This window comes from Glandiceps talaboti, chromosome 2, assembly GCF_964340395.1.
Source record: "Glandiceps talaboti chromosome 2, keGlaTala1.1, whole genome shotgun sequence".
NCBI lineage: Eukaryota > Metazoa > Hemichordata > Enteropneusta > Spengelidae > Glandiceps > Glandiceps talaboti.
Window position 1 is genome coordinate 33291772 of NC_135550.1, and position 27404 is coordinate 33319175.

The following is a 27404-nucleotide window of genomic DNA, read 5'->3' on the forward strand; positions in this document are numbered from 1 at the left end:
AACAATGGCTTTGGTTTTCCGTACACAAGGTGAATCCTAAATCTTTGCCCATATGTGTTGACAGGCTACTAAAAATAGACCTTAAACAGATAACTGTAACCAAGGTATGGCACATGTAATTGTTGGAATTTATACAAGATTTATTCATATAGAGTGTGTGATTTATGAATCTGTGATTTGATTTGATTTATTAAAGTGTAGGTTGGAATCTATGCTCTCGTCATACATACACAGATATGGTAGCCTGGCAGACAGAAAGTAAAGTGTCCATTCCATGATGTATGTTTTGAAGTCTGGGTGCATTGTGTCATTCTCAGTTTCAGATATACTTTGGTATTATTTTAAACTGAAATTGGGATAAAAACAGAGCAAGTACGATTCACAGAAAATACTAGTAATGTTAGTTTTGACATATCATTAGAGTTGACATATCATGTAGTCTTGAAGTCTGTTTTAACTTTTAATGTCTTCAGTGTAATGTAATGTCATGTCATGTGACTCATGCCTGTAATTGTGATTTTGTGTTGTTGAAAAAGAAAATTTAGAGATGTATAGAAACCCTGTGAATTTCAGATGTTTTACTAATTTTACTGTTACAAATGTTCATTTGTATATATACATGTACATCAAAATTGTTATGTTGGCATTATAGTAGTCCAGCAACTTGACTGTCAGCATGACAGAGTGGCATTCTGGTAATCAACATTGTCAAGCTGTATAGCCAAGTCTTTGGAGAGAGTGGCATTCTGGGTATCAACATTGTCAGGCTGGATAGCCAAGTCTATGGGCAGAGTGGCATTCTGGGTATCAACATTGTCAGGCTGGATAGCCAAGTCTATGGGCAGAGTGGCATTCTGGTGATCAACATTGTCAGGCTGGATAGCCAAGTCTTTGGTCAGAGTGGCATTCTGGGTATCAACATTGTCAAGCTGGATAGCCAAGTCTTTGGGCAGAGTGGCATTCTGGTGATCAACATTGTCAGGCTGGATAGCCAAGTCTTTGGTCAGAGTGGCATTCTGGTGATCAACATTGTCAGGCTGGATAGCCAAGTCTATGGGCAGAGTGGCATTCTGGTGATCAACATTGTCAAGTCTGTGGGCTAGAATTAAAGATGTTTGTTTTCATGTTACGTACTTTATAAAAGAATCTTTTAGGAAACTTTGGTTTGCTTGTACAACAAAATAGTTGGTTTTGATAACTGTGACTATAAATTCTAAGTGTAAAATTCCTTCTTAGTGCCTCTACTTGGTTTTGGTAAATATACTCGACCCTGACCAATCGGCTGTCAGTGTGGGATTTGGATTGGTAAATATACTTGACCCTGACCAATCGGCTGTCGGTGTGGTATTTGGATTGGTAAATATACTCGACCCTGACCAATGGGCTGTCGGTGTGGGATTTGGAAGAAGTCCAATATTGAACTGCAAGATAGCAGCAGTGGGCTGTTATAAATTTCTGAAGAATGCCCAGTATTTGAACTGAATAAATTCCAGTGTCAACCCAGGTCACCGGTTGACATACCATCTCAGAGTATACAAGAAAATTGTTAACATACATGGGAGATTGCAGAATAGAAAGACAGTTAGCGATGCAAAGGTTATTGGTGTGATTCGGGTGATAACATATTATTTATACCCAATGCACTAAAGATGAGTTAAGAAAATCTCACATGGTCACCAGATACTTTCACTTGCCTCCCTCCAACATGCTGCAAATATTCAGAGATGTCTTCTTTTTTAGTTGATTATTCGTCAGCACTAGTTTTACTGCTTAGAATTTATGAACACATACCAGTTCTCAGAGATACATTTATAGCTACTGGTATGTAAAGTATGGTGTGAAGGAATACAATAAAAACTTTGCTTTGCATATCACATATTGCAATAACATCTAACCATATCTTTCCCAAAATTGCAGGATTTGATCACATTTTTGCAAATGAATTATGACAATTTTAAAGCTGCAAAATTTTGTTACAGCATTCTACACAGTTAGTTTATTACCATTCCTGATTATCATGAAAACTGACAAACATTTTGATTATTATGTCTTATATTTAGTAATCCTCACAAGCCAGAGAGTATCATTATTTTTCCACTGACACCACCTAGTACCTCTGGGCAGTGCTGTATGCAAACCTGTAGTTTTTTCCACTGACACCACCTAGTACCTCTGGGCAGTGCTGTATGCAAACCTGTAGTTTTATGACAATATACAAAAGAGTACACTATATGTTTATGTTTTTGTTTTACTTTTCAGTCAAAGGCCAGGGGACAAGACCTGTTTGACCAGGTGGTAGCATTACTGGGTATAGAGGAAAGTCAGTATTTTGGTATAGCCATCCAACAAGGTGAGAAAATCAACTGTGCAATCACTATATGACATATTTATCTGATTCTTTGTCATCAAAAACGAAGAAAAGGAGTATGATGGGTGATGAAAATAATTGAAATTTGAACCCAGATGAAGTAAGATTTCACTAGTTGTCCAGGCAGAATCCATGGTGTCCTATTTTACAGTAAAGCAAGAGATGTATGGTATGGCTTCTGTCTATTAAACGGTAGAAAAATAAGCAAGAATGTATGGCTTTGCAAAGTGAGAAACTTCTCAAACTGTCAGTTATGTGACATTATAAACACACTTTACCATTACAATCAGCTATTAAGATTCTATAAAGACTCACAAGACATGGTAGAGCAAATTCAATGGTACTGAGGTTGAATGCAATATTTATTCATATATTCCATATACTTGTATATTGACTTGATTTGTTAGACTTGTTTGTTTGTTTTAACTTCTTGGTCTGTCTCAATGGTATCCACCATCTATGCCACATCATAATATACATGGCAAGTGTCAAGTTTCAACTCACTAGGCAATCACTTTAACTAACCAGATAAAAGGTGCCACATATGAAATTCTTCAATGTCAAATGTCTGTTATTTGCTTGTTTACTATGCTGGTGGCCAAAGGAGAAAACAGAACATTTGTACATTTATCATTGCAAGTTTTCACATGCATTGTGTATAGTAAAGGTTTTAAACAATTTAATCTAAAATAGTTTGCAAATGTGAACTATTTTCAGAAAATGATAAAGTTAGAGTTGTAAAAGGAAAGTGCTTTTGGTATTCATAGAGAATGTTAATATTATTGAGAAATTTGTTTCATACAATTACAATGGACCTTGGGAGAATCTTATGCAAATTAGATTAACTTTTCTACAAATTTAAGACATATCAGTGAGAAGTGCTTACCCTTTCATCCAAAATAGGTTGACAGACCTTGTAACAGATAAGTTTCAGAAATAGTTCTACCTTCATACTTTTTCATCACATTCACCCAAAACTACATCGATACACCTTTTCATGTAATATTTGTCATCTCCTCTGACATATTGTAGTGTTTTCTTGCTTCTATTTCACAGATTGTGAATTTGAATTTATAGATTTCAAACTGAAATTATCCAAGTATGCTCCCAAAGCTTGGAAGAATGACTCTGGCTATGTAAGTATGTAACTTTAAATGCACAATGTGATGTGATATAATATCTATCATTACCTTCTAGTAAAATACACATATACTTTTCTCTCTACACTTCTCATTTACAACACCATTGGCAACTTAATAATGTTGAATATTCCAAATTCCTTGTGGTTAAAGGCTTGGCTAAAAGATACTTCACAAGAGTCAAATATGTCCTCTCAATTCACAGGACATAGTCCAAGTCAACCAGCAAAGGTCTAGTCTAGTCACGATATATGTACATGTAGTTGTTTTTGTTTCCTACAATCTCTGTCTCCACAGTGGAGATGATTGTAGCACACATAGGAATAGACTAACAAAGGTCCTAAACTAACAAATAGAGAAGGTACAGCTATGAGCGACAAACTTGTGATTTCTGTACATTTGATTGAATCCGAAGGAAGAGGAAGAGTTGATGTTATGTAAGACTCAAGGAAGGAAGGACTCGTATCTTTACCTCCAGAGATATTTTGGTGATAAATTTGCTATTTTCTTATGTGATAAAATTATTATGTAAACATAATGCACAATATTATCAGAAAGAGTCGAGCCATATCTACAACCAAAAATGTTCTTTCCTTGCCCTGGAAGCGCTATCTATTAAATTATAGGCAATATTTTTTTCACCAAGGAACCCAGTAGTTGGTAATGTCAGGGAAAGTGATGAAATTCGATTTCAACCAATAAGTTTGGCCCTGTAGATCATTGTGTCAGGTATGAAAATTATGATCAAAATAATGTATTCATGTTAGCTTTTCAGTAATCAGAGACAAAAAAATGTTACTATTCTCAGAATACCTTATCATTTATAAAATTCAATATAAAATGAAGTTGTCAAAATAAATAGAAAAAAGCAAAGAAAATGTGTATGAGATACTAGTAGTAGACAGAAACAAGTCAATTCACAATTCAGAGTGAGTATGCGTAGTTGCAAAGAATTTTGGAATTTAGTTCTGAGGTGATAGGAAGGATATTGGTAACTAAGACAGATTAGTTGACTTGTGGTGATGAACACTCAGGCATTGCTTATTCCCATTTATCAATAGAGTGTTTCCACATAACCCAGAATGCACCATTCAAGATGGCTACTGTGTAAAGTTTATAGAGTACAGCCCTGTACTAAAGTCGAAGTATAAAACACACTTTGCTTCCTTGTCACAATCACAAATAAAACTGCATTGACACATTGAGATATTCTGGTGCAAACCGTTCATTCTACATGACTAGATATTGTATCAAATGGAACTTAGTGGTTTGACACACTGTAACCAAAAGTCATTTGTGTTGATGGCAATTAGTTACAGCTGAAAGAAACACAAATGTGCCACATGTGACAGTCCAAAGGAATATTGTAGAAGTTCATGGGAAGCTGTCTTCTTTGATTAACCATGCATGCAGGAATGCCACCCATTCTTTAGACATCTAGTCATGCCTTAAAACTGGTCAAACAATATATCACATGTAGCAGCTGACCATGTATAAAATCAATCAGTATATCTGAACTTCCTGTGTAAACTTTCTTCAAGTTTATACACAATATGATATCAAGAAATCCTTTTCCCATTGCAATCATTGTTTATCAGTACATGCACAACCAACTTGAACTGACAGTGGTATTGTAACACATTTGATAATTTGATACTGTTATCAGCTAACTTGAACTGACAGTGGTATTGTAACACATTTGATAATTTGATACTGTTATCAGCTAACTTGAACTGACAGTTTTATTGTAACACATTTGATAATTTGATACTGTTATCAGCTAACTTGAACTGACAGTGGTATTATAACACATTTGATAATTTGATACTGTTATCAGCTAACTTGAACTGACAGTGGTATTATAACACATTTGATAATTTGATACTGTTATCAGCTAACTTGAACTGACAGTGGTATTATAACACATTTGATAATTTGATACTGTTATCAGCTAACTTGAACTGACAGTGGTATTATAACACATTTGATAATTTGATGCTGTTATCAGCTAACTTGAACTGACAGTGGTATTGTAACACATTTGATAATTTGATACTGTTATCAGCTAACTTGAACTGACAGTGGTATTGTAACACATTTGATAATTTGATACTGTTATCAGCTAACTTGAACTGACAGTGGTATTATAACACATTTGATAATTTGATACTGTTATCAGCTAACTTGAACTGACAGTGGTATTGTAACACATTTGATAATTTGATACTGTTATCAGCTAACTTGAACTGACAGTGGTATTATAACACATTTGATAATTTGATACTGTTATCAGCTAACTTGAACTGACAGTGGTATTGTAACACATTTGATAATTTGATACTGTTATCAGCTAACTTGAACTGACAGTGGTATTGTAACACATTTGATAATTTGATACTGTTATCAGCTAACATGAACTGACAGTGGTATTGTAACACATTTGATAATTTGATAATGTTATCAGCTAACTTGAACTGACAGTGGTATTATAACACATTTGATAATTTGATACTGTTATCAGCTAACTTGAACTGACAGTGGTATTGTAACACATTTGATAATTTGATACTGTTATCAGCTAACTTGAACTGACAGTGGTATTATAACACATTTGATAATTTGATACTGTTATCAGCTAACTTGAACTGACAGTGGTATTATAACACATTTGATAATTTGATACTGTTATCAGCTAACTTGAACTGACAGTGGTATTGTAACACATTTGATAATTTGATACTGTTATCAGCTAACTTGAACCGACAATGGTATTACAACACATTTGATAATTTGATACTGTTATCAGCTAACTTGAACTGACAGTGGTATTATAACACATTTGATAATTTGATACTGTTATCTGCTAACTTGAACTGACAGTGGTATTGTAACACATTTGATAATTTGATACTGTTATCAGCTAACTTGAACTGACAGTGGTATTATAACACATTTGATACTGTTATCAGCTACATGTAACTTGAACTGACAGTGGTATTGTAACATATTTGATAATTTGATACTGTTATCAGCTAACTTGAACTGACAGTGGTATTATAACACATTTGATAATTTGATACTGTTATCAGCTAACTTGAACTGACAGTGGTATTACAACACATTTGATAATTTGATACTGTTATCAGCTAACTTGAACTGACAATGGTATTATAACACATTTGATAATTTGATACTGTTATCAGCCAGGTTTTCTTATCCAGACCATGTGAATCCTACAAATCATACCAGTTCAATAGATTACTGATATGTTACAAGTCCACACTAGTTTGGCAGGCCCCAATTCATCATCAACTTTACAATTTCAAACACAAAGCTCGACATGAAACATTATTCTAGGCTCTAAGAACAATACTACCAATGGAATTCATTGAGTGGAAGCAATTACTGAAAAAAAAAAATAGTAAACTGGATTTTATATGCCATTGATGAAATACGAGTAACATCCTGCATAAGATAAATCCTGTTTGTCTGACAGACAGTAAAATTGTATGATACTCATTGCAAATGGAACATATATGATCATGATCCACTCACATATTGGGCTCACATACATTGATCTTTCAATCTAAGCATATAACATGGTTATGAAGTTTCGTATGGCTAAGATAAAAAATATTAGCATTTGATCAAAATCAGCCATCCATTTTGTAAACTGGAACTCGGCCATTTGCAATGTAAATTGGGATGATTATCTGTTGTTGGGTTCCAGGTAACCATAACATTTATTGTGATATACCCTTATCTACATGGGAAGAGCCAAGAAATATCAAGTACATACAACCTAAATATAGAGATCACCATATGGAGAACATTTACTTTGAAATTTGTGGTTGACTTCCACCTTTTGCTCATTGTTTCTTTGAAGTATTCCTGACCTTGTTTGACATTTAAAAGTACTCTTGCACTATTTAGATTTGAATTCCTTAGGTATGAATGGCAGACAAGCCAATCATCTGGGTAATGAGATCAGATAAGCCAGACAACTCCCATGATGTATTTATTGATATGTCTCATGTTTCTGTTGTTTTGTCCCCAGGGTGCAGACAAAGCCGGCAAACCACTTTTCACAGTCTATTTTAAAGTGCAATTTTATGTGGAACATGTCAATCTAATTGTGTAAGTATATCAGCCATCTCTCTGCCAGCAGGGTCATATATCAGGTAATCACTTGAAAGTTTCATACACTTGCCAATCTACCTGACTGGATGATAATTTTAGCCTGGTCTGTAATACAGACAGTTTGTTGGTAATTCTAGATGGAGTAAATCGCGGTGCTGTTACAATTACCAAGTATAAATATAGTCCAAGAATTGAATATCGTGTACTTATTTTAGTGGCACAAAATGCATTCAGTGGATGCTAAAGTCTGTCTGACATACACATCTGTCTGACTGTGGCACAATTGCATTCATTGGATGTTAAAGTCAGTCTGACATACATATCTGTCTGACTATGGTTTACATTTTCCCCTAAGGCATTGAAAATCACTGGGCGATAATACACATAACTCCGAGACTGCATGGCAGTAGAAATGTGAATTGACTGTAGCCTATGATGAGACAGTCAATGTGAAGGTATATTAGGATTTGAGACATGATATAAAAACTCATCATGAGTTAGGCTAGAAGTAACAAATGTTAGTTAGGATAGCGTAATAGTGTAGTGATAGCCATTCTCAAGTCTACAGGTAGGCTACTATGTAGTTCATGATGTACAATTGTTCATCATTAATTTTTCTTTTGTATGCTAAGTAAAGAATGACTGTGTTTACATCAATACATAAAATAATTCATGGCGTAAATATGCAGACAGAAAAGATATACAGTTATGACTGTATTCATCTTGCAATTTCTGTCAACATAAAGAATGTAATGGACAGTTGTTTGACTCAAGCTACCACAAAAAGAGCTAATTTGTGCCATCCTGTGTGTAATGTTTGTAGAGACAACAACTGAACCTATGTGATGTATGAGTGACCTAGACACAGTAGACAGACTGAGTGCTATGCAATGCAATACATCTTGTAGGATTTAGGTAAACATGTACACAGTATGTAGACTTTGTATATTTGGTGTAATGATGCTATAAAAAGATGACAAAGTATGAAGTATCTAGACCTTACTCACTATGCTACTGTGGTGTTCATGATGAGGTTGATTTAGTACACCTGGTAAACATATACGGCAGATACAGATATGAAATTAATAATACCATAGGCACATGAATTATTTGATAAATCTGTGAACTGTTTTAGAATAAAAATCATTGTGTGCACTGTGTGCCAAGTGGTCATCATTTATATTTAAGAAATATAAATGTTTCCACCATAATACTAACTTTATTGATTTTTAACCTAAACTGGGTGTCTTTGTTATATGATTCAGATAAAGGTGAATAGTCATAGATATTTCCACAATTTCAGCACTACAAGTTTAGTGGGTAGGTCCACATGGCTTGATCTCACTCATGGAATTTGCAGTCCCATGATTCAATGCCAGGTTCTCACATTAGATATTGTAGCCATAGAATTTGCAGTCCCATGATTCAATGCCAGGTTCTCACATTAGATATTGTAGCCATAGAATTTGCAGTCCCATGATTCAATGCCAGGTTCTCACATAAGATATTGAATAGGGTCATTCATGAAAAAACAAAAGAATTTCCTCTCTTCAGAACCAACTTGTTCAAGCATTCTGTTAGATAATCATATTTTAATCCTAATTAAACCTGGGCCTTTGAGACATGGGGGTGGGGGTGGGGGTAGGGGGTGTTTAAGTCCCCCAGACCAACCATTAGGAGTAACTATTAATACAAAAATTGATTGTAATCATGTATCTATCTGTCTCATTACAGGGATGATGTAACCAGACATCACTACTTCTTACAGTTAAGACATAATATTTTAGAATCTCCCCTACCATGCAGTGAGGAGAACTATTTTCTACTAGCTGCTTATGCACTGCAAGCAGATATTGGAAATTATTTATGTTCCATTCATAAAAGGAATTATTTTGAAGCTGAAAAGTATTTTCCAAAATGGGTAAGTAATGTACAATCTGTAAAAAGTGTAGAATACAAAAAATAGAACACCATTTTGGAAAGAGCCAAAAAGCAATTAAAATTTTACATTTCAATTGGCACTGTAACTTTAAGAATAAGTGACAAATATCTTACAGGTGACCATCATCGTAGACTTCTCATCCACACCAAAACTATTGGTGTGTTTTGTGGCTATCAGTTTGGCAGTGTTTTTACCTTATAAATACACCATTTTACCTTATAAATACACCATCACCAGAACAGAACTAATAAAGTGTGACAAGGCAAATAGTCAAAAGTAAAAATGATGAAACAGTCATAAACAATGCCCACACTTTAACTCTCCACTCACTGAAAAACAGACGGGGAGATACAAATGTACCAACTTACAGTCAAAATGATAGAAAAAAAAACCAATATAACAGAATAAATAAAAATGTATATCAATCAAGACATATTTACATTTATGTAGTGGATAGTCTGTATTAGGGACAAATATTCACAGCAAAAATTGAGTCGCATGTATTATGTTTTGTTTGTGTGTTGACCAGACATGGAACAGTTTGTGTCTGGGGTTGGTTGTAAGACTAGAAACAGAATTTATCATTGAAGTAGCGGTATACATAGACACAGACAATGTGACACAAGAGGTAAATAACATTTTGGCATTGGTTGTGCATTACTTTTGACAGGTGCTAGAAAGGCGAGGTGAAGACTACATCCTAGACAATGTGCCTGGAATGCATTGTGATCAAAGAGGAATGAGCAAAACAGAGGCACAAAATGAATTCATCAAACAAGCCTCAAGCTGCTTAGAATTTGTCATGCATTTTTACAGTGTTAAAAAGGTAAAACAACCCTGAGACTCATCTTTTTCAGATTGACATAATAACATCAACAGTATATGTCAAAAGACACCACCAGACTTTGTTATAAGTTGTGATTCATTGCAGTTTGACAAAGATGTTTGTGAACAAGGAAGAGAATTTCAAGAACACATTATGCCTTGTTGAATATAAATACTTTCTCTTGTGTGTATTGCTATTTATGGTACCCTCTAGGGTGTTGACATGAATTCATTCTGTGAGTTCAATTATACCTCCCAAAGAGTTCCTCTAAAAAGTGGTTGTGAACAGTTGTACATTTCAGGATGACTTGTTTGGAACAAAACGTTTACTTTTTATTCTGTCCTACTAACAGAATGTCTGTATTTCCCATTGATGGCACTGGGTGCAATTGACAAAGAAACTGTATTCAAAAGTACACTACTGATTACCTCCAAGGTCATGTCCTTGAGCAGATTACATTTTCACCACCCTGGAGAGCTTTTCTCACCTCCAGGCCCTGTCTACACAAAAGGTGAAAGCATTGGAGGAATTCCATGTGGAATACATTAGACAGGGGCTGGCCAAAATAGAAGTCAGTCAGCAGGATATCAATACAAATTATTTTTGTTTCATTTGCAGAATAAATCTGATAGTATGCCTTACATACTGATAGGTGTTGGTACCAAAGGTCTACAAATATATTATGAGGTAAGTAAAGCTATCAAATATAAATATATTATGAGGTCAAATTCAAATAATATAATGAGGTATGTAAAGCAATCAAATTCAAATAATACTTATGTAAAATAGAAAGAAGTGAAAACCAATAAATATGTAATAACATGATAGATACATGTATGTAAACTTTTATGCCATGTGATGGCCTGTAATTGCCTAAGTTTTAACCTTGTAGAAAAATCACCTCATACTTGAAGGAAGCAACAAGCTAGATTTAATTACTGATGTGCACATGTGATATCTTTGTCACTATATTTTGTTTATAAATTATTATTTTGATGTATAGCTATTTGTTGACTTTTTCACTGTGTTTGTAGGATGTTGGTGGTACCAAATATTTGAAATATGAATACCCATGGAATTCCATTAGGAAACTACATTTTGAGGTATGTATAGCCCTGCCATTGTCAATATAGATACTTGCATCTATAGACTTTGTATCATCAAGTTAGCTGTACAAGGTTTGTATAGTGAATCAAAGTTAGTATTTAGCATCAGTGAAAATTTGAGATGAGAATAATAATTTTCTGACTCTTAGAATACCAATTTGAAAGTAATGTATTTTGTTTAACATGAACCCAAACTTTGAAAAGATTCATTCTCACATTATAGTTCTTCTTGCTAAGATTTGGAGGCACTCTGCTGAAAAGACACAGATGTTGACAAGTAAATAGACTTTTTAAAAAAAAACCACACAAAATACTTAACATGATGACCAAAAATGTTTGTCAGCTTGGTAGACGAAATAAATTATGTGGTACAAAGGTTTTAACACAACCAGTTCAGATTGAAAGCTTGGTGCTGAAAAGTTCAACTGCTTGAATGTGTGTTATAAACTTTGTAATTTTAAATAACATGATGTCCTTTGTGTGTCTTCATGTGAAGTTAGATGAGAGTGAAACTCTACATACATGAATGATGAAGCCAATCTACTGCAGTTGCGTTAAAAGCAAACATACTGCCCAAATAAAAGGGTCTGTAATGATGCAAACTTTACAATATGTTTTATCAAACTAAGAAAGTCTAAACTAGATAGTGTAAAATATGATAATTAAACTTCTAAAATCTTTGGACTGATTTCTTATGTTATCTTGTCTGATACGTTCCAGAAAAAGAAGTTTGCAATTCTTGCAGAAGGGGTGCCTGAGTCCAGAAAGTTGGTGTATCACTGCAGCACAGACTCAAGGTATTTCAAACATATTATTGAAGTACTATGTGATAACATATTATGTGTACATTTAATTCCAGATTCCAGCACTGTACTTTGTGTCATATGTTATCAAGTCACATAACATATTATGTGTGCATTTAATTCCAGCACTGTACTTAGTGTCATATGTTATCAAGTCACATAACATATTATGTGTGCATTTAATTCTAGCACTGTACTTTGTGTCATATGTTATCAAGTCACATAACATATTATGTGTGCATTTAATTCTAGCACTGTACTTAGTGTCATATGTTATCAAGTCACATAACATATTATGTGTGCATTTAATTCCAGCACTGTACTTAGTGTCATATGTTATCAAGTCACATAACATATTATGTGTGCATTTAATTCTAGCACTGTACTTAGTGTCATATGCTATCAAGTCACATAACATATTATGTGTGCATTTAATTCTAGCACTGTACTTAGTGTCATATGTTATCAAGTCACATAACATATTATCTGTGCATTTAATTCTAGCACTGTACTTAGTGTCATATGTTATCAAGTCACATAACATATTATGTGTGCATTTAATTCTAGCACTGTACTTAGTGTCATATGCTATCAAGTCACATAACATATTATGTGTGCATTTAATTCTAGCACTGTACTTAGTGTCATATGCTGTCAAGTCACATAACATATTATCTGTGCCTTTAAATTCTAGCACTGTACTTAGTGTCATATGTTATCAAGTCACATAACATATTATGTGTGCATTAATTCTAGCACTGTACTTAGTGTCATATGCTATCAAGTCACAGAACATATTATGTGTGCATTTAATTCTAGCAATGAACTTAGTGTCATATGTTATCAAGTCACATAACATATTATGTGTGCATTTAATTCTAGCACTGCACTTAGTGTCATATGCTATCAAGTCACATAACATATTATGTGTGCATTTAATTCTAGCACTGTACTTAGTGTCATATGCTATCAAGTCACATAACATATTATGTGTGCATTTAATTCTAGCACTGTACTTAGTGTCATATGTTATCAAGTCACATAACATATTATGTGTGCATTTAATTCTAGCACTGTACTTAGTGTCATATGTTATCAAGTCACATAACATACTATGTGTGCATTTAATTCTAGCACTGCACTTAGTGTCATATGTTATCAAGTCACATAACATTTTATGTGTGCATTAATTCTAGCACTGTACTTAGTGTCATATGTTATCAAGTCACATAACATATTATGTGTGCATTTAATTCCAGCACTGTACTTAGTGTCATATGTTATCAAGTCACATAACATATTATGTGTGCATTTAATTCTAGCACTGTACTTAGTGTCATATGTTATCAAGTCACATAACATATTATGTGTGCATTTAATTCTAGCACTGCACTTAGTGTCATATGTTATCAAGTCACATAACATTTTATGTGTGCATTAATTCTAGCACTGTACTTAGTGTCATATGTTATCAAGTCACATAACATATTATGTGTGCATTAATTCTAGCACTGTACTTAGTGTCATATGTTATCAAGTCACATAACATATTATGTGTGCATTTAATTCTAGCACTGCACTTAGTGTCATATGTTATCAAGTCACATAACATATTGTGTGTGCATTTAATTCCAGCACTGTACTTAGTGTCATATGTTATCAAGTCACAGAACATATTATCTGTGCATTTAATTCCAGCACTGTACTTAGTGTCATATGTTATCAAGTCACAGAACATATTATCTGTGCATTTAATTCTAGCACTGTAAGTATGTTGTGTCGTATAGAACACTGTCTATGTTGTGACATTGCCCTAGCAATGTATGAAATACTGTCTATGTTGTGTTGTTGCCCTAGCAATGTATGATGGAAAACTGTCTATGTTGTGTCATTGCCCTAGCAATGTATGAAATACTGTCTATGTTGTGTTGTTGCCCTAGCAATGTATAGAACACTGTCTATGTTGTGTCATTGCCCTAGCAATGTATGAAACACTGTCTATGTTGTGACATTGCCCTAGCAATGTATAGAACACTGTCTATGTTGTGACATTGCCCTAGCAATGTATAGAACACTGTCTATGTTGTGTCATTGCCCTAGCAATGTATGGAATACTGTCTATGTTGTGTTGTTGCCCTAGCAATGTATAGAACACTGTCTATGTTGTGTCATTGCCCTAGCAATGTATGGAATACTGTCTATGTTGTGTCATTGCCCTAGCAATGTATAGAACACTGTCTATGTTGTGTCATTGCCCTAGCAATGTATGGAATACTGTCTATGTTGTATCATTGCCCTAGCAATGTGTAGAACACTGTCTATGTTGTGTCATTGCCCTAGCAATGTATAGAACACTGTCTATCTTGTATCATTGCCCTAGCAATGTATGGAATACTGTCTATGTTGTGTCATTGCCCTAGCAATGTATGGAATACTGTCTATGTTGTATCATTGCCCTAGCAATGTGTAGAACACTGTCTATGTTGTGTCATTGCCCTAGCAATGTATAGAACACTGTCTATCTTGTATCATTGCCCTAGCAATGTATGGAATACTGTCTATGTTGTGTTGTTGCCCTAGCAATGTATGATGGAAAACTGTCTATGTTGTGTCATTGCCCTAGCAATGTATGGAATACTGTCTATGTTGTGTTGTTGCCCTAGCAATGTATGGAATACTGTCTATGTTGTGTTGTTGCCCTAGCAATGTATAGAACACTGTCTATGTTGTGTCATTGCCCTAGCAATGTATGGAACACTGTCTATGTTGTATCATTGCCCTAGCAATGTATAGAACACTGTCTATGTTGTATCATTGCCCTAGCAATGTATAGAACACTGTCTATGTTGTGTCATTGCCCTAGCAATGTATGATGGAAAACTGTCTATGTTGTGTCATTGCCCTAGCAATGTATGGAATACTGTCTATGTTGTGTTGTTGCCCTAGCAATGTATGGAATACTGTCTATGTTGTGTTGTTGCCCTAGCAATGTATGGAATACTGTCTATGTTGTGTTGTTGCCCTAGCAATGTATGGAATACTGTCTATGTTGTGACATTGCCCTAGCAATGTATAGAATGTGTGAAGTAATGTTGAAAGAAATATATAAATGTACACAGTACTGCATTCCTTTTATGTCCATGTCAGAGATGTCAAATAACTTCCCAACACATGCGCGCGTGCACACACACACACTCACACACGTACACACACGTACACACACACACACACACACACACACACACACACACACACACACACACACACACACACACTGGAGCACACTGGAGCACACTCACACAGTATTATCTGTGTCTTTAACAAATGTGCATATTTTCCAACAGAGCTAAGAATGTCCTCCAACTGTGCAAAGTGACCCATTCCTTCCAAGTGCATACACAAGTCCTTGTAGACAAACTCAAAAAGATTGACCAAGCCAATGAGAAGAAGAAATACAGAGAGTCATACATCAGTGGTGAGTTAGAATGGGATTTGGACCAGATGCTTGCTGCAGGAGGAGGAGGCTATCCAGAGAAGGAACTACAAAGGAACTCTGTCATTAGTACAGGTAGTTCTAATACGACATCTGGTATTGTTGGTGATGATAAATTAGAACCAATATTTGACAAGAGTCTGACAGAGGGTAAGAAAATATTTTATATATTTTCGGTCACAAAAATAAATGATGTAAATATGAAATTTAACCAATACTCAAAGCATAATTTGATAAGTTTAGAGCTTTTGATTGCACACTGTCAAGCTTGTTCACTTTTTGATAGATGATACTGTTTATTATCAACTGCAAACTGTCAGTCTTATTTACTTTGTGATAGACGGTACTGTGTAGACAAGATGTTTAAAAGAAATCATTGATAAATATTTGCTAAAACTGGTTCAGTGTTTGTTAGCTCTTCTCATGAAGGGAATAGATGGCATTTGATGTACTGTAGTATAGACTTATGTTGTATAGACTATATGGAGGAATAGATTGCATTTGACGTACTGCAGGGGTGAACAAAGCATTTTGTGAACTGGTGGTCCCTGGACCAGTGCTATAAAAAATCCAGTGGTCCTACTAACAGAACTAGTGGTGCCAGGTCCCATTATGTGAAACATTAAATCTTGCCTAGTATGCATCTGTATAATCAGATGTACACCAATTTTAGTTGAACAATACCCAATATATAAATACATATATAAAGTTGACATGCTTGGTTTCAGTCAATTGATAATTCTATTCTATTCATAACGGTTATTCTTGAAGCATCAATGAAATGAAAAACCATGAATCTCACAAAGGATCATGTCAGAAATTTGACAGAAATGAACCACAGCATAATTTCATAAATTCAAAGAACATTGGAAACAGTGATATCCACAATGACAAAAGTTGGACTTGATGTTGTCAAAATTGTTGGGACAAACAAATCATCACAACTATACAAAGGAACCAACCACTTCAAAGTGGTCAACAAACAAATACCATTCATATAGTTATTAGATCAAAAGCTCAATGCTTAAAAATTAAATTTTGCAAAAATTTAAAATTATTTCTCTCACTAATAGATAACTTTCAGATATTATAAGCCAGTTTTGTGCTTTTTCAAAACAGAAGATGAAGAATTTGAGCATATGATAACTGGTCCACCATTTGTTGACCAAGGACGAGTGAGCTTTGAATTCACAGCACCAGATGAAAACTACCCAACAAGATCAAGCCAAAGTTTTGTAGACAGTGAACCAATCCTTGCAAGTAAGTATGCAAATACTGGTCATACTGAGTCAATCCACGTATAACTCTGAGTGTTATTGGATTTCAATAATTAATCAAAGTAGATTCACATTAAAGTTTAAAGTTTATTTATTTTCTAAAGTGCCTTTTCTATGTACCCACCTCATCATGCCTGATTCGGCTGTATACTGTTTGTGTGCTTGTTTTAATATGACTGGTTTTAGAAAAAGTGTTGTAAGAAATAACTGTATATATAGCCTTAGCATGTATTGTCACAAATATTGTGTATTATTTGTACCCCAGTGAACCCAATTGACCAGGCTGAATACTCAGAAAGATATGCACTGACACAGGTGGAAAACTCCATATTATTGGAGGAAACACCAGTGAAAATCAAACAAAGTATGGACCAGAAAAATCGTCATTCCCAAGGTTACTTCAGTATTACAGGACAGAGTGAGAATACAGATTCTGAGTGGAGTATGGAAGAAGAGGTAGGCTTTAATATTAAAATAAGGGAATGTAGTCATTGTACAATACTTAGATATATCTTTGTCTCATGTAGGACTTTAATGTCTCTAACACTCATGTCTTTGATTTAGTGATTTTTTTCAATGCAACTCTAGGCACTCCTGCATATGTTGTACACTACTATAATTATCAATGTCGAACTCAAAGCTTGAAATGGAAAACAAAGATAATGAATTAAATGAAAATAGCTTTGAAATATTCATTTGCCATTACTTCAATTTAGGTTTATAATATTGAATAAATTAAATACACTACAGTAAAATACCACTCACACACTGATGTTTCTGATCATAAATACTGTACCAGTGAAACATGGATCAGTTATAGTTTTATGTTTACAATATTTTCATCTTCTAGATGGAACTAATGTTTGATCAACTGAAGAAAGAAGAACCCACCATTCAGGAAGTTGTTGTCACAACTTCTTCACTAACTCCTACTGTTGAAACTCCAACTACAACAATGGAATCAAAAAATGAAGTGACTCATGGAAGTTCAATTTCAGTGGAAACATCACCAAAACCTAAAAGTAAAGCAAGACAGGAACAACAGAGTGTGCAAGAAGAATTGAAAAAGCTAAGGAAATCCAAAGAAGCTGATGTGCCTTTATTAAGTGCCTTGTGTAATGACAAAACTCTACTTGCTTTGGCTCAGAAACAGGAGGAGGGTGTTCAACCTGAAACACCCCCAATGTGTCGACCTGATACAGACAGTCATGCTAGTAGTACAAGTTCTACTTTGAAAGAGAAAGCCTCTAGGAATACGTCTTTAAACACTTTAATTGTGGACAGCAACAGTTCTGTTGAATCAGAAAACAACTCCAAATCTGCAGAAGGTGGTCTTGAACCCTATCGTACTAGCCACCTAGGCAGTCTCAACAAACATCAAACCCTGCCCACTCTGTCTGGTGCAGGAGCTAAACTACATGAAAATAAATTACACGTGGACACAGCATTAGCCAACTCAGCTGATGGCAAGGTCAAATGTCAAACACTGCCTGCTAAAATGAATGCTGGAGGAAATGTAATACCAAGTGGTGATGCAGAGGACATTTTTAGAGATGATGTGACTTCATTTTCAGCTCCAAATTTGTCACCACAACCACAAGTAGTCAGCCCTGGGTGCTGAATAAAACACAACTCATCTAAACGAAGTGCCTTCAACATCATCCTCATTGTAGTGTATATAAAGAAATAGGTTTTAAACAATCATGGTCCACAAACATGTGCTCCAAAACTCCCTGACCTTTGACCTGCCTGGTCATTGACCTTTTACCTCCCCCTTGTCATTTACCTTAACCCTTTTATATCTTTACCCTCACATTTATTCTATTATGAACTCATTTTACCATAATATCTATATTACCTACTTTTTATATAAACTATAACGTGTGGTTACTACTCCATTTTTTACTACAACTATCCCAACTTACAAGAAATATACTCATCTATAAATATCTATGCCAAAGAATTGTTTTTAAAGTACCATAAAAACCACTGATCACTGCTTTTTAAACTTCAAAATACTTAACTTTTTGTAAAGCAGCTGCCATGCCTGATGAGTTTTGACAAATCATTTGTATGTATTTTCATATACAGAATTCTAGAAATGTTATTTTGGTGTGAGAGCGAGGTGTGCAAGGTTATGTTTATGAGGAATAGAATGTTGAGATGCCATCTAAGAAGTGAACCTGGCTGTTTTCATTATTTTTTATAAAATTTATGCAAGAGAGAATTTTTTCCACCTGAACTGAAGTGCAATGACCCACCCCATATTGCTTAAATATTGGTGTAATCCTATTGTTTTCTGTTCTGGGTTATCCTAAGGGTACAAGAAGGTAGGGGTGGGTAGGTATAAACTGATGTGTAAGACAGGTAAGAATGAGTGTAATATCTGAAGGCTATTTTTATGTTTATTGGAGTGTGTGAGAGAGAGAGACTTACATAGAGTGAAGAGAATTCCTTTCCTAATCATGTGTTTCACAAGATAAGTTTTCATTATGCAGACAACCAATAACATGTCAAACTGTGTTTCATTATGCAAACACCCAATAACATGTCAAAGTTTGTTTCATTATGCAAACACCCAATAACATGTCAAACTTTGTTTCATTATGCAAACACCCAATAACATGTCAAACTTTGTTTCATTATGCAAACACCCAATAACATGTCAAAGTTTGTTTCATTATGCAAACACCCAATAACATGTCAAACTTTGTTTCATTATGCAAACACCCAATAACATGTCAAACTGTGTTTCATTATGCAAACACCCAATAACATGTCAAAGTTTGTTTCATTATGCAAACACCCAATAACATGTCAAACTTTGTTTCATTATGCAGACAACCAATAACATGTCAAACTTTGTTTCATTATGCAAACACCCAATAACATGTCAAACTTTGTTTCATTATGCAAACACCCAATAACATGTCAAACTTTGTTTCATTATGCAAACACCCAATAACATGTCAAACTTTGTTTCATTATGCAGACAACCAATAACATGTCAAACTTTGTTTCATGTTGTATTTGTTCTTTCATACTTTAGTCATAAATGTATTTCCAAAGTATGTTTTATACTGCTTCAATGTCATCAACTGTATTTTCTGTTGCATTTTACGTTTTGTATTTTAATATACATCATCTCATTTCTGTTCTTGCTGTCTCACATTTTTCAATGACAAAGTCTTAAAGAACATAGTGAAAAGTCTCTATACAATGTTGTTTGAATTCAGAATTGTGGGTGTATGGAAAGGTCATGTTGAATACTACAGTGGGTGTATGGAAAGGTCATGTTGAATACTACAGTTTACAAACAAATATGACAATTTTACAACTCACTTTCAAATGAAGTAAGTACCATCATGAAACAACTTCATGTATGGCAGTATATCAAACATTGGTGTATTTTGTGCATGTTTCTTGCCAAGTTATTCCAAAATATATCGCATGTGGGAATAGAGATAAAAACTGTCATCTTCCCCAACTATATTCCCTCTAAAACAAATAAAAAACTTAGCATTTTTTAGCACTATTTCTACTGCCCTGTTACATCACAAATTCACAAACTACTCAAATTTGCTTCATGTTAAAACACTTGGTGGCAATGCTGCATGACTACTCAAATTTGCTTCATGTTAAAACACTTGGTGGCAATGCTGCATGACTACTCAAATTTGCTTCATGTCAAAACACTTGGTGGCAATGCTGCATGACTACTCAAATTTGCTTCATGTTAAAACACTTGGTGGCAATGCTGCATGACTACTCAAATTTGCTTCATGTTAAAACAATTGGTGGCAATGCTGCATGACTACTCAAATTTGCTTCATGTTAAAACAATTGGTGGCAATGCTGCATGACTACTCAAATTTGCTTCATGTCAAAACACTTGGTGGCAATGCTGCATGACTACTCAAATTTGCTTCATGTCAAAACACTTGGTGGCAATGCTGCATGACTACTCAAATTTGCTTCATGTCAGTTCTGTCAAGAAAATTTTTAAAATTGTACCATGGAATAAGAAGAAAGGACCCTGTCTCAAATATGCTGAAAGGGTCCTGTTCTCATAACATGGCTAGAATATTTCCTATATATACAAATAAAATGAAATCTTATGCAGTCAACAAAATTCTTTTATTGCCCTTACCATATGTAAAATATTATTCCTCATAAAAAATGAAACATGGACAGTTGACTTATGTAAAATATTTCCTTAAACAGAAAAACCAGTAAAGTGTAGCATATGTTTTCATTTCATACCATTGTCAACTCAGTTCCTATGTACCATATGTACTATTTTCATTGTCAACTCAGTTCCTATGTACACTATGTACTATTTCCATTGTCAACTCAGTTCCTATGTACACTATGTACTATTTCCATTGTCAACTCAGTTCCTATGTATGCTATGTACTATTTCCATTGTCAAATCAGTTCCTATGTATTCTTTGTACTATATCCATTGTCAACTCAGTTCATATGATGATATGTACACTATGTACTATTTTCATTGTCAACTCAGTTCCTATGTACACTATGTACTATTTCCATTGTCAAATCAGTTCCTATGTACACTATGTACTATTTTAATTGTCAACTCAGTTCATATGATGATATGTACACTATGTACTATTTCCATTGTCAACTCAGTTCCTATGTACACTATGTACTATTTCCATTGTCAAATCAGTTCCTGTGTATTCTATGTACTACATCCATTGTCAACTCAGTTCATATGATGTTATATACACTATGTACTATTTCCATTGTCAACTCAGTTCCTATGTACACTATGTACTATTTCCATTGTCAAATCAGTTCCTATGTACACTATGTACTATTTCCATTTTCAACTCAGTTCCTATGTACACTATGTACTATTTTAATTGTCAACTCAGTTCTTGTGTATATCACATACTATTTCTTCTTAAAACACATTCAGAAATGAAATAGTGCATATTACTGTGTACTGTGTGTGAAGCTGTGAAGGTATAGTTGTTCATCATACCATTTCTTCACACTGTTCATTTCTGTTCTAAAACTGGTCATATAATTGCTTAGGATGATGCCATAATCAGACAAGTCCTTATTTGGATGTGAAAAATAATTTCTAACCATACATAGAATAATTCATATAGAATAATTCCAGTTATATTTTAATTTACTAAAACATTTTTTTGTCCTACGCAATAATATTTCCAAAGCCTAGACAATAAAAAAATCAGGGAAAATAGAAAGCTTAATTTCATGTCATTTGAGCCAAACCTTGAGGATGTTGACTTGTGCATATTTATACATAGATATAATGAGAGAGAGAGAGAGAGAGAGAGAGAGAGAGAAGCTGACTGTGTTATCCATGTTTCACACACTAATATATATTTATATAAACTCATTGTTTCATTGTTTTGTACAGATATATATTTTATAACCCCATGTTATAAATAAAAGCATTGTAAATGGCATTTTAGTTGTTAATGTAGTTGACCAAGGTATATTTGACAGAGTCGACCTATACAAGGTAGTAGATATGTCTATTGTATAATCATTTCACCAGACAAATCCTTCTCATAGTGATTGTAATAAAAATTGTACATTTTGTACTCGGTGTAGCCAACAACTTTGTGTACGTCGTGCAGTTTTATTCCTGGAAAGTATGTGTGGAAGTTTTTCCACATCCTTGTTTCCTAGTTTGTCAGGAAATGATTAAATGTACATCCAGAGAGATAATGAATCATGCTTCCATGTATACATATAATGGTAATGGTGGTAGAAAGGATGACCAAAAACTGTCATTCAAAATACTAAAGACTTTTGTCAATGGCAATTTTTTACCCTCCACAAACATGCACCAGCAACAACTGTATGTTACAGTGCAAGAAACCAGCCAACAACTGTATGTTACAGTGCAAGAAACCAGCCAACAACTGTATGTTACAGTGCAAGAAACCAGCCAACAAATTCGTTGTTATTTATTTATTTATTAAACACGATCATGATTTCGGTAAAGTCAGCAAACAGACAGTTTGACAAAGCCTGTTGACAGTCAAAATGTATGTTACTTGTAAGTAATAAGAACCCCTGGTTGGGGTACAAGAACATATTATTTTACTAAATTTGTTGTTAGAGTTACATTTTGTTGTACTGAAGTATCTCTTCAATTGGAAATCTGTCCTGGGGAAACATCCAATTACGTTGTATTATAATACAATACAATACAATACAATACAATAGCTTACCATTTTATCCTGTCTTGGACTTAACTAAGTAGCCTACTATTCAGAACTCTCATCTTTCCAAACAACATCACTGGTTAAAATGTTATGTAAAGAGAAATTTACCGTAAGTTTGGGTTTTTTATTCATCATATTTGATGCAACAATTTTCATCCTTTACATCATACATATTTGTGGGTGAGGGGGTGACCTGTCATGAAGGTCTGGTCATACATATTTGTGGGTGAGGGGGTGACTTATCATGAAGGTCTGGTCATACATATTTGTGGGTGGGGGTGACCTGTCATGAAGGGCTGATCATACATATTTGTGGGTGGGGGGGGGTGACCTGTCATGAAGGTCTGATCATACATATTTTGGGTGAGGGGGTGACCTGTCATGAAGGTCTGATCATACATATTTTGGGTGAGGGGGTTAGCTGTCATGAAGGTCTGGTCATACATATTTATGGGTGGGGGTTAGCTGTCATAAAGGTCTGATCATACATATTTGTGGGTGAGGGGGTGACCTGTCATAAAGGTCTGGTCATACATATTTGTGGGTGAGGGGGTGACCTGTCATAAAGGTCTGGTCATACATATTTGTGGGTGAGGGGATCACTGGAGGTATCAACAAATGCATCACATTGAAATACATGTACTGCTATCAGAAGAGCAGTAGGTATTTTCTGAGATCAATCAATAGTGAAGTATATTTAACAAGGAAATATGAAAACAGATTTTGGAAATATGTACTTCCTTTATGTGAGAAGATTCTTCACTCTTCATGATGAGATGTTGCTAATTTCAAAATTTGCGAAATTATCGAGTTAATATTTTGTTCATATTCTTTGGCATTTTCTGTCAGTTGCCAAATTACATATATTACAATTTTGGAAGGAAAAATGAAAAATCTTGTCATGAAATACCAACATAGAAAGACAGAAATTACTAATAGAATGCTAACAATATCTGGTGTCATCACGTATCGTATCATACCATACATGTGATCGTGCATCTTTTATGATGGGGCGACCTCTACGACATTTGCATATTTGCCTACCGTTTCTCTTTCTGTAGAATGATTTATTTGTCTCGTTGGTGGCGCAATTACTGTTGAGGTTTGGTCTTGCAATATCTGCAACGATTGTGAACCTCGGTTCATTTCTCTGTTAGTTTTGTCAGTTTTGATCAAATATGCTCTGCAAACAATGACTGCAGCGTTACACAAGCTAAGAGGCCACATTTTGAAGTGCTACATAAGTTCTGTATTGAAACGTGTCCGAGAACAAGAGGTGACGATGGCCACCTCGGCAATTTCAGCCAAGCAACAAACTACATATACACGTGTTTCTGCAGCAGTCGCCAATAGATCAAATTCGTCACTAGTTGAACCTACAGAAGCTAAGAGACAACAGTCGTCGATAAATGTTTATGGTAAAGAACTGGTCGATCATTATGCCTGGCTGCAAGACAAAAGGAATAAGGTAGGGTTACACCAAAGGAGGAATCAAAACAGTGAAGTGACAATCGAGGGCGTGTCCCTCAGCCAGACTGGGTAGTCTTACTACGCTCTTTCGTCATGGAGGTAAAATTAAATTTAGAAACACACGTCGACCTCCATGCTTTCATAGATTGGTAGAGTTTGCCACTAAAATGAAGTAAGGATCTAGACAACAACTATCTTAAATGTCATGGTTTTATTTTGCTGATCATGAACGAAAAAAAGACGCCCTGACTTTTGAATTATGTCTTTACCCCCCCCCACCCCCACCCCCACCCCACACACACACGTACACACCGTCAACACACGCCTATACTATATAGCCGGGTATAGAATTCACCTTTCAAAGATAAACTCGTGGTCCTCCCTGAAATAATGAAGTACATGTACATACATGCTATGAATTTTTGCTAATTTCATATGAAAAATAGAGTTTGTTTTTTATACAAAAATTTCTTTTATTTTCTTTTAGGAAGTTCTTCAATATATTGGCCATGAAAACAGGTAAGCAAGCTGTAGTCATTTATCTCTGATGTTGTCAATGTGAAACCAAATTTACTTAAACCAAACAGTAAAAAACAGATAAATGTAGACAAGTTACAGTTTAATAATTCCATATATACACTTAGGCCATAACTTAAGGAATGAACCATGGCCTGATGTATGTCTGTAAGATACAAAGTTAGAGTCACATGCTATTGGCCGTCATTCACAAAAGCCTGATAGGGCTGAATAAAACAATGTATATACTATCATTGAGTGTACAAGCCAGTTTCAACCAATATACCTATGTTTATCACCATCATCACCATTTGGCCAAACAGTTACAAATTTTATTGTAAAAAATGAACATTTTCATCCATAATTCAAGCTGTTGAATTTAGTTTAAATTCTTTTTTTGTGTGTGTGTTAATCCATATTCTCTGTTATGCAGGCAAGAGGGCAAAGAAGCAGAGTTTTTATAACTATTATGTATGGAGTTTGCTGACAACACAATCTAATTGTTCTGTACTGATATATTAATATTATTTCAGATACTTCAAGTCTGCAATGGCAGAAACAGAGAAATTTCAACAAACGTTGATCCAAGAAATAATCCAGAATGATAAAGTACCAACTGGTAGACCTCCACAGGTAATAGTATTCTATTTAATAGTGACAAAGTACCAACTGGTAGACCTCCACAGGTAATAGTATTCTATTTAATAGTGACAAAGTACCAACTGGTAGACCTCCACAGGTAATAGTATTCTATTTAATAGTGACAAAGTACCAACTGGTAGACCTCCACAGGTAATAGTATTCTATTTAGTAGTGACAAAGTACCAACTGGTAGACCTCCACAGGTAATAGTATTCTATTTAATAGTGACAAAGTACCAACTGGTAGACCTCCACAGGTAATAGTATTCTATTTAATAGTGACAAAGTACCAACTGGTAGACCTCCACAGGTAATAGTATTCTATTTAATAGTGACAAAGTACCAACTGGTAGACCTCCACAGGTAATAGTATTCTATTTAATAGTGACAAAGTACCAACTGGTAGACCTCCACAGGTAATAGTATTCTATTTAATAGTGACAAAGTACCAACTGGTAGACCTCCACAGGTAATAGTATTCTATTTAATAGTGACAAAGTACCAACTGGTAGACCTCCACAGGTAATAGTATTCTATTTAATAGTGACAAAGTACCAACTGGTAGACCTCCACAGGTAATAGTATTCTATTTAATAGTGACAAAGTACCAACTGGTAGACCTCCACAGGTAATTAATAGTGACAAAGTACCAACTGGTAGACCTCCACAGGTAATAGTATTCTATTTAGTAGTTACAAAGTACCAACTGGTAGACCTCCACAGGTAATATAGTATTCTATTTAATAGAGAGGTTAAGATACACGTTAGAACACATACGCCTATGGGAGCATAGCCTATGCTGGTGTACAAGTAATGACGCGTACAAAATTGTGTTTAGTTATGCGTTCTAAAAACAAATGTGGAAAACAGTGGAATGTGAATGTATGCGTTGATATCCAGAAGGCCAGATACATGCCTTTGATTTCTAAATTTGTCCATATTTTTGCCATTTTTCCTGCAACTACCCAAACCAAAAACCAAACAATTAGTTTAAAGTTATGCTTCCGAACTTTGATATAAAAAATATGACATTTAATAGAAGAAAATGACAAAAATTCAACACATATTTACAGTTACGTGTAGACCGCCATTTTGACGTAGCATCGTTTGATACAGAATGCCTGAGTTGCTTCGAATCACGTGACTATGATGCTACACATTAGAACACACGTAAATACGCGCATCTAAACCTCTCTAATAGTGACAAAGTACCAACTGGTAGACCTCCACAGGTAACAGTATTCTATTAGTATGGTGTTTTTTTACTAATGTGAACTGTGTAAAAATTAATATATAACAAGGGGGTAGACATTTTTTTATTCAAGCTAGGAATAAGAATTGATGTTCCCTTACAAAAAATATCCTATAGGAAAAAGTCTTATCAGAATCCTATAGGTTTCTTAAAGTATTCCTATAAGAAAAATCATAAAATTTTGGCCCCTTTCTTTTC

The 27404-nt window shown here is 34.7% G+C and overlaps 2 protein-coding genes across 2 annotated transcripts in view; both read left to right on the plus strand.

The window, feature by feature from the left end:
- LOC144453401 (uncharacterized) overlaps positions 1 to 19753 on the plus strand; it is a 45054-nt gene extending 25301 nt beyond the window's left edge. Inside the window, exons 3-14 of the mRNA XM_078144685.1 lie at positions 2260 to 2350; positions 3425 to 3504; positions 7565 to 7644; positions 9382 to 9568; positions 10260 to 10415; positions 11034 to 11102; positions 11450 to 11518; positions 12242 to 12318; positions 15669 to 15967; positions 16937 to 17077; positions 17360 to 17550; positions 17945 to 19753. Coding sequence (XP_078000811.1) covers positions 2260 to 2350; positions 3425 to 3504; positions 7565 to 7644; positions 9382 to 9568; positions 10260 to 10415; positions 11034 to 11102; positions 11450 to 11518; positions 12242 to 12318; positions 15669 to 15967; positions 16937 to 17077; positions 17360 to 17550; positions 17945 to 18715 — 2211 coding nt within the window. The 3' untranslated portion in view covers positions 18716 to 19753. The remainder of the gene's footprint in view (positions 1 to 2259; positions 2351 to 3424; positions 3505 to 7564; positions 7645 to 9381; positions 9569 to 10259; positions 10416 to 11033; positions 11103 to 11449; positions 11519 to 12241; positions 12319 to 15668; positions 15968 to 16936; positions 17078 to 17359; positions 17551 to 17944) is intronic.
- A 4675-nt stretch (positions 19754 to 24428) lies between these two features.
- The window catches only part of LOC144453404 (prolyl endopeptidase-like), a 16354-nt gene continuing 13378 nt past the window's right edge, over positions 24429 to 27404 (plus strand). The window contains exons 1-3 of the mRNA XM_078144690.1: positions 24429 to 24795; positions 25285 to 25316; positions 25847 to 25946. Of these exons, the coding sequence (XP_078000816.1) occupies positions 24520 to 24795; positions 25285 to 25316; positions 25847 to 25946 (408 nt within the window). The 5' untranslated portion in view covers positions 24429 to 24519. The remainder of the gene's footprint in view (positions 24796 to 25284; positions 25317 to 25846; positions 25947 to 27404) is intronic.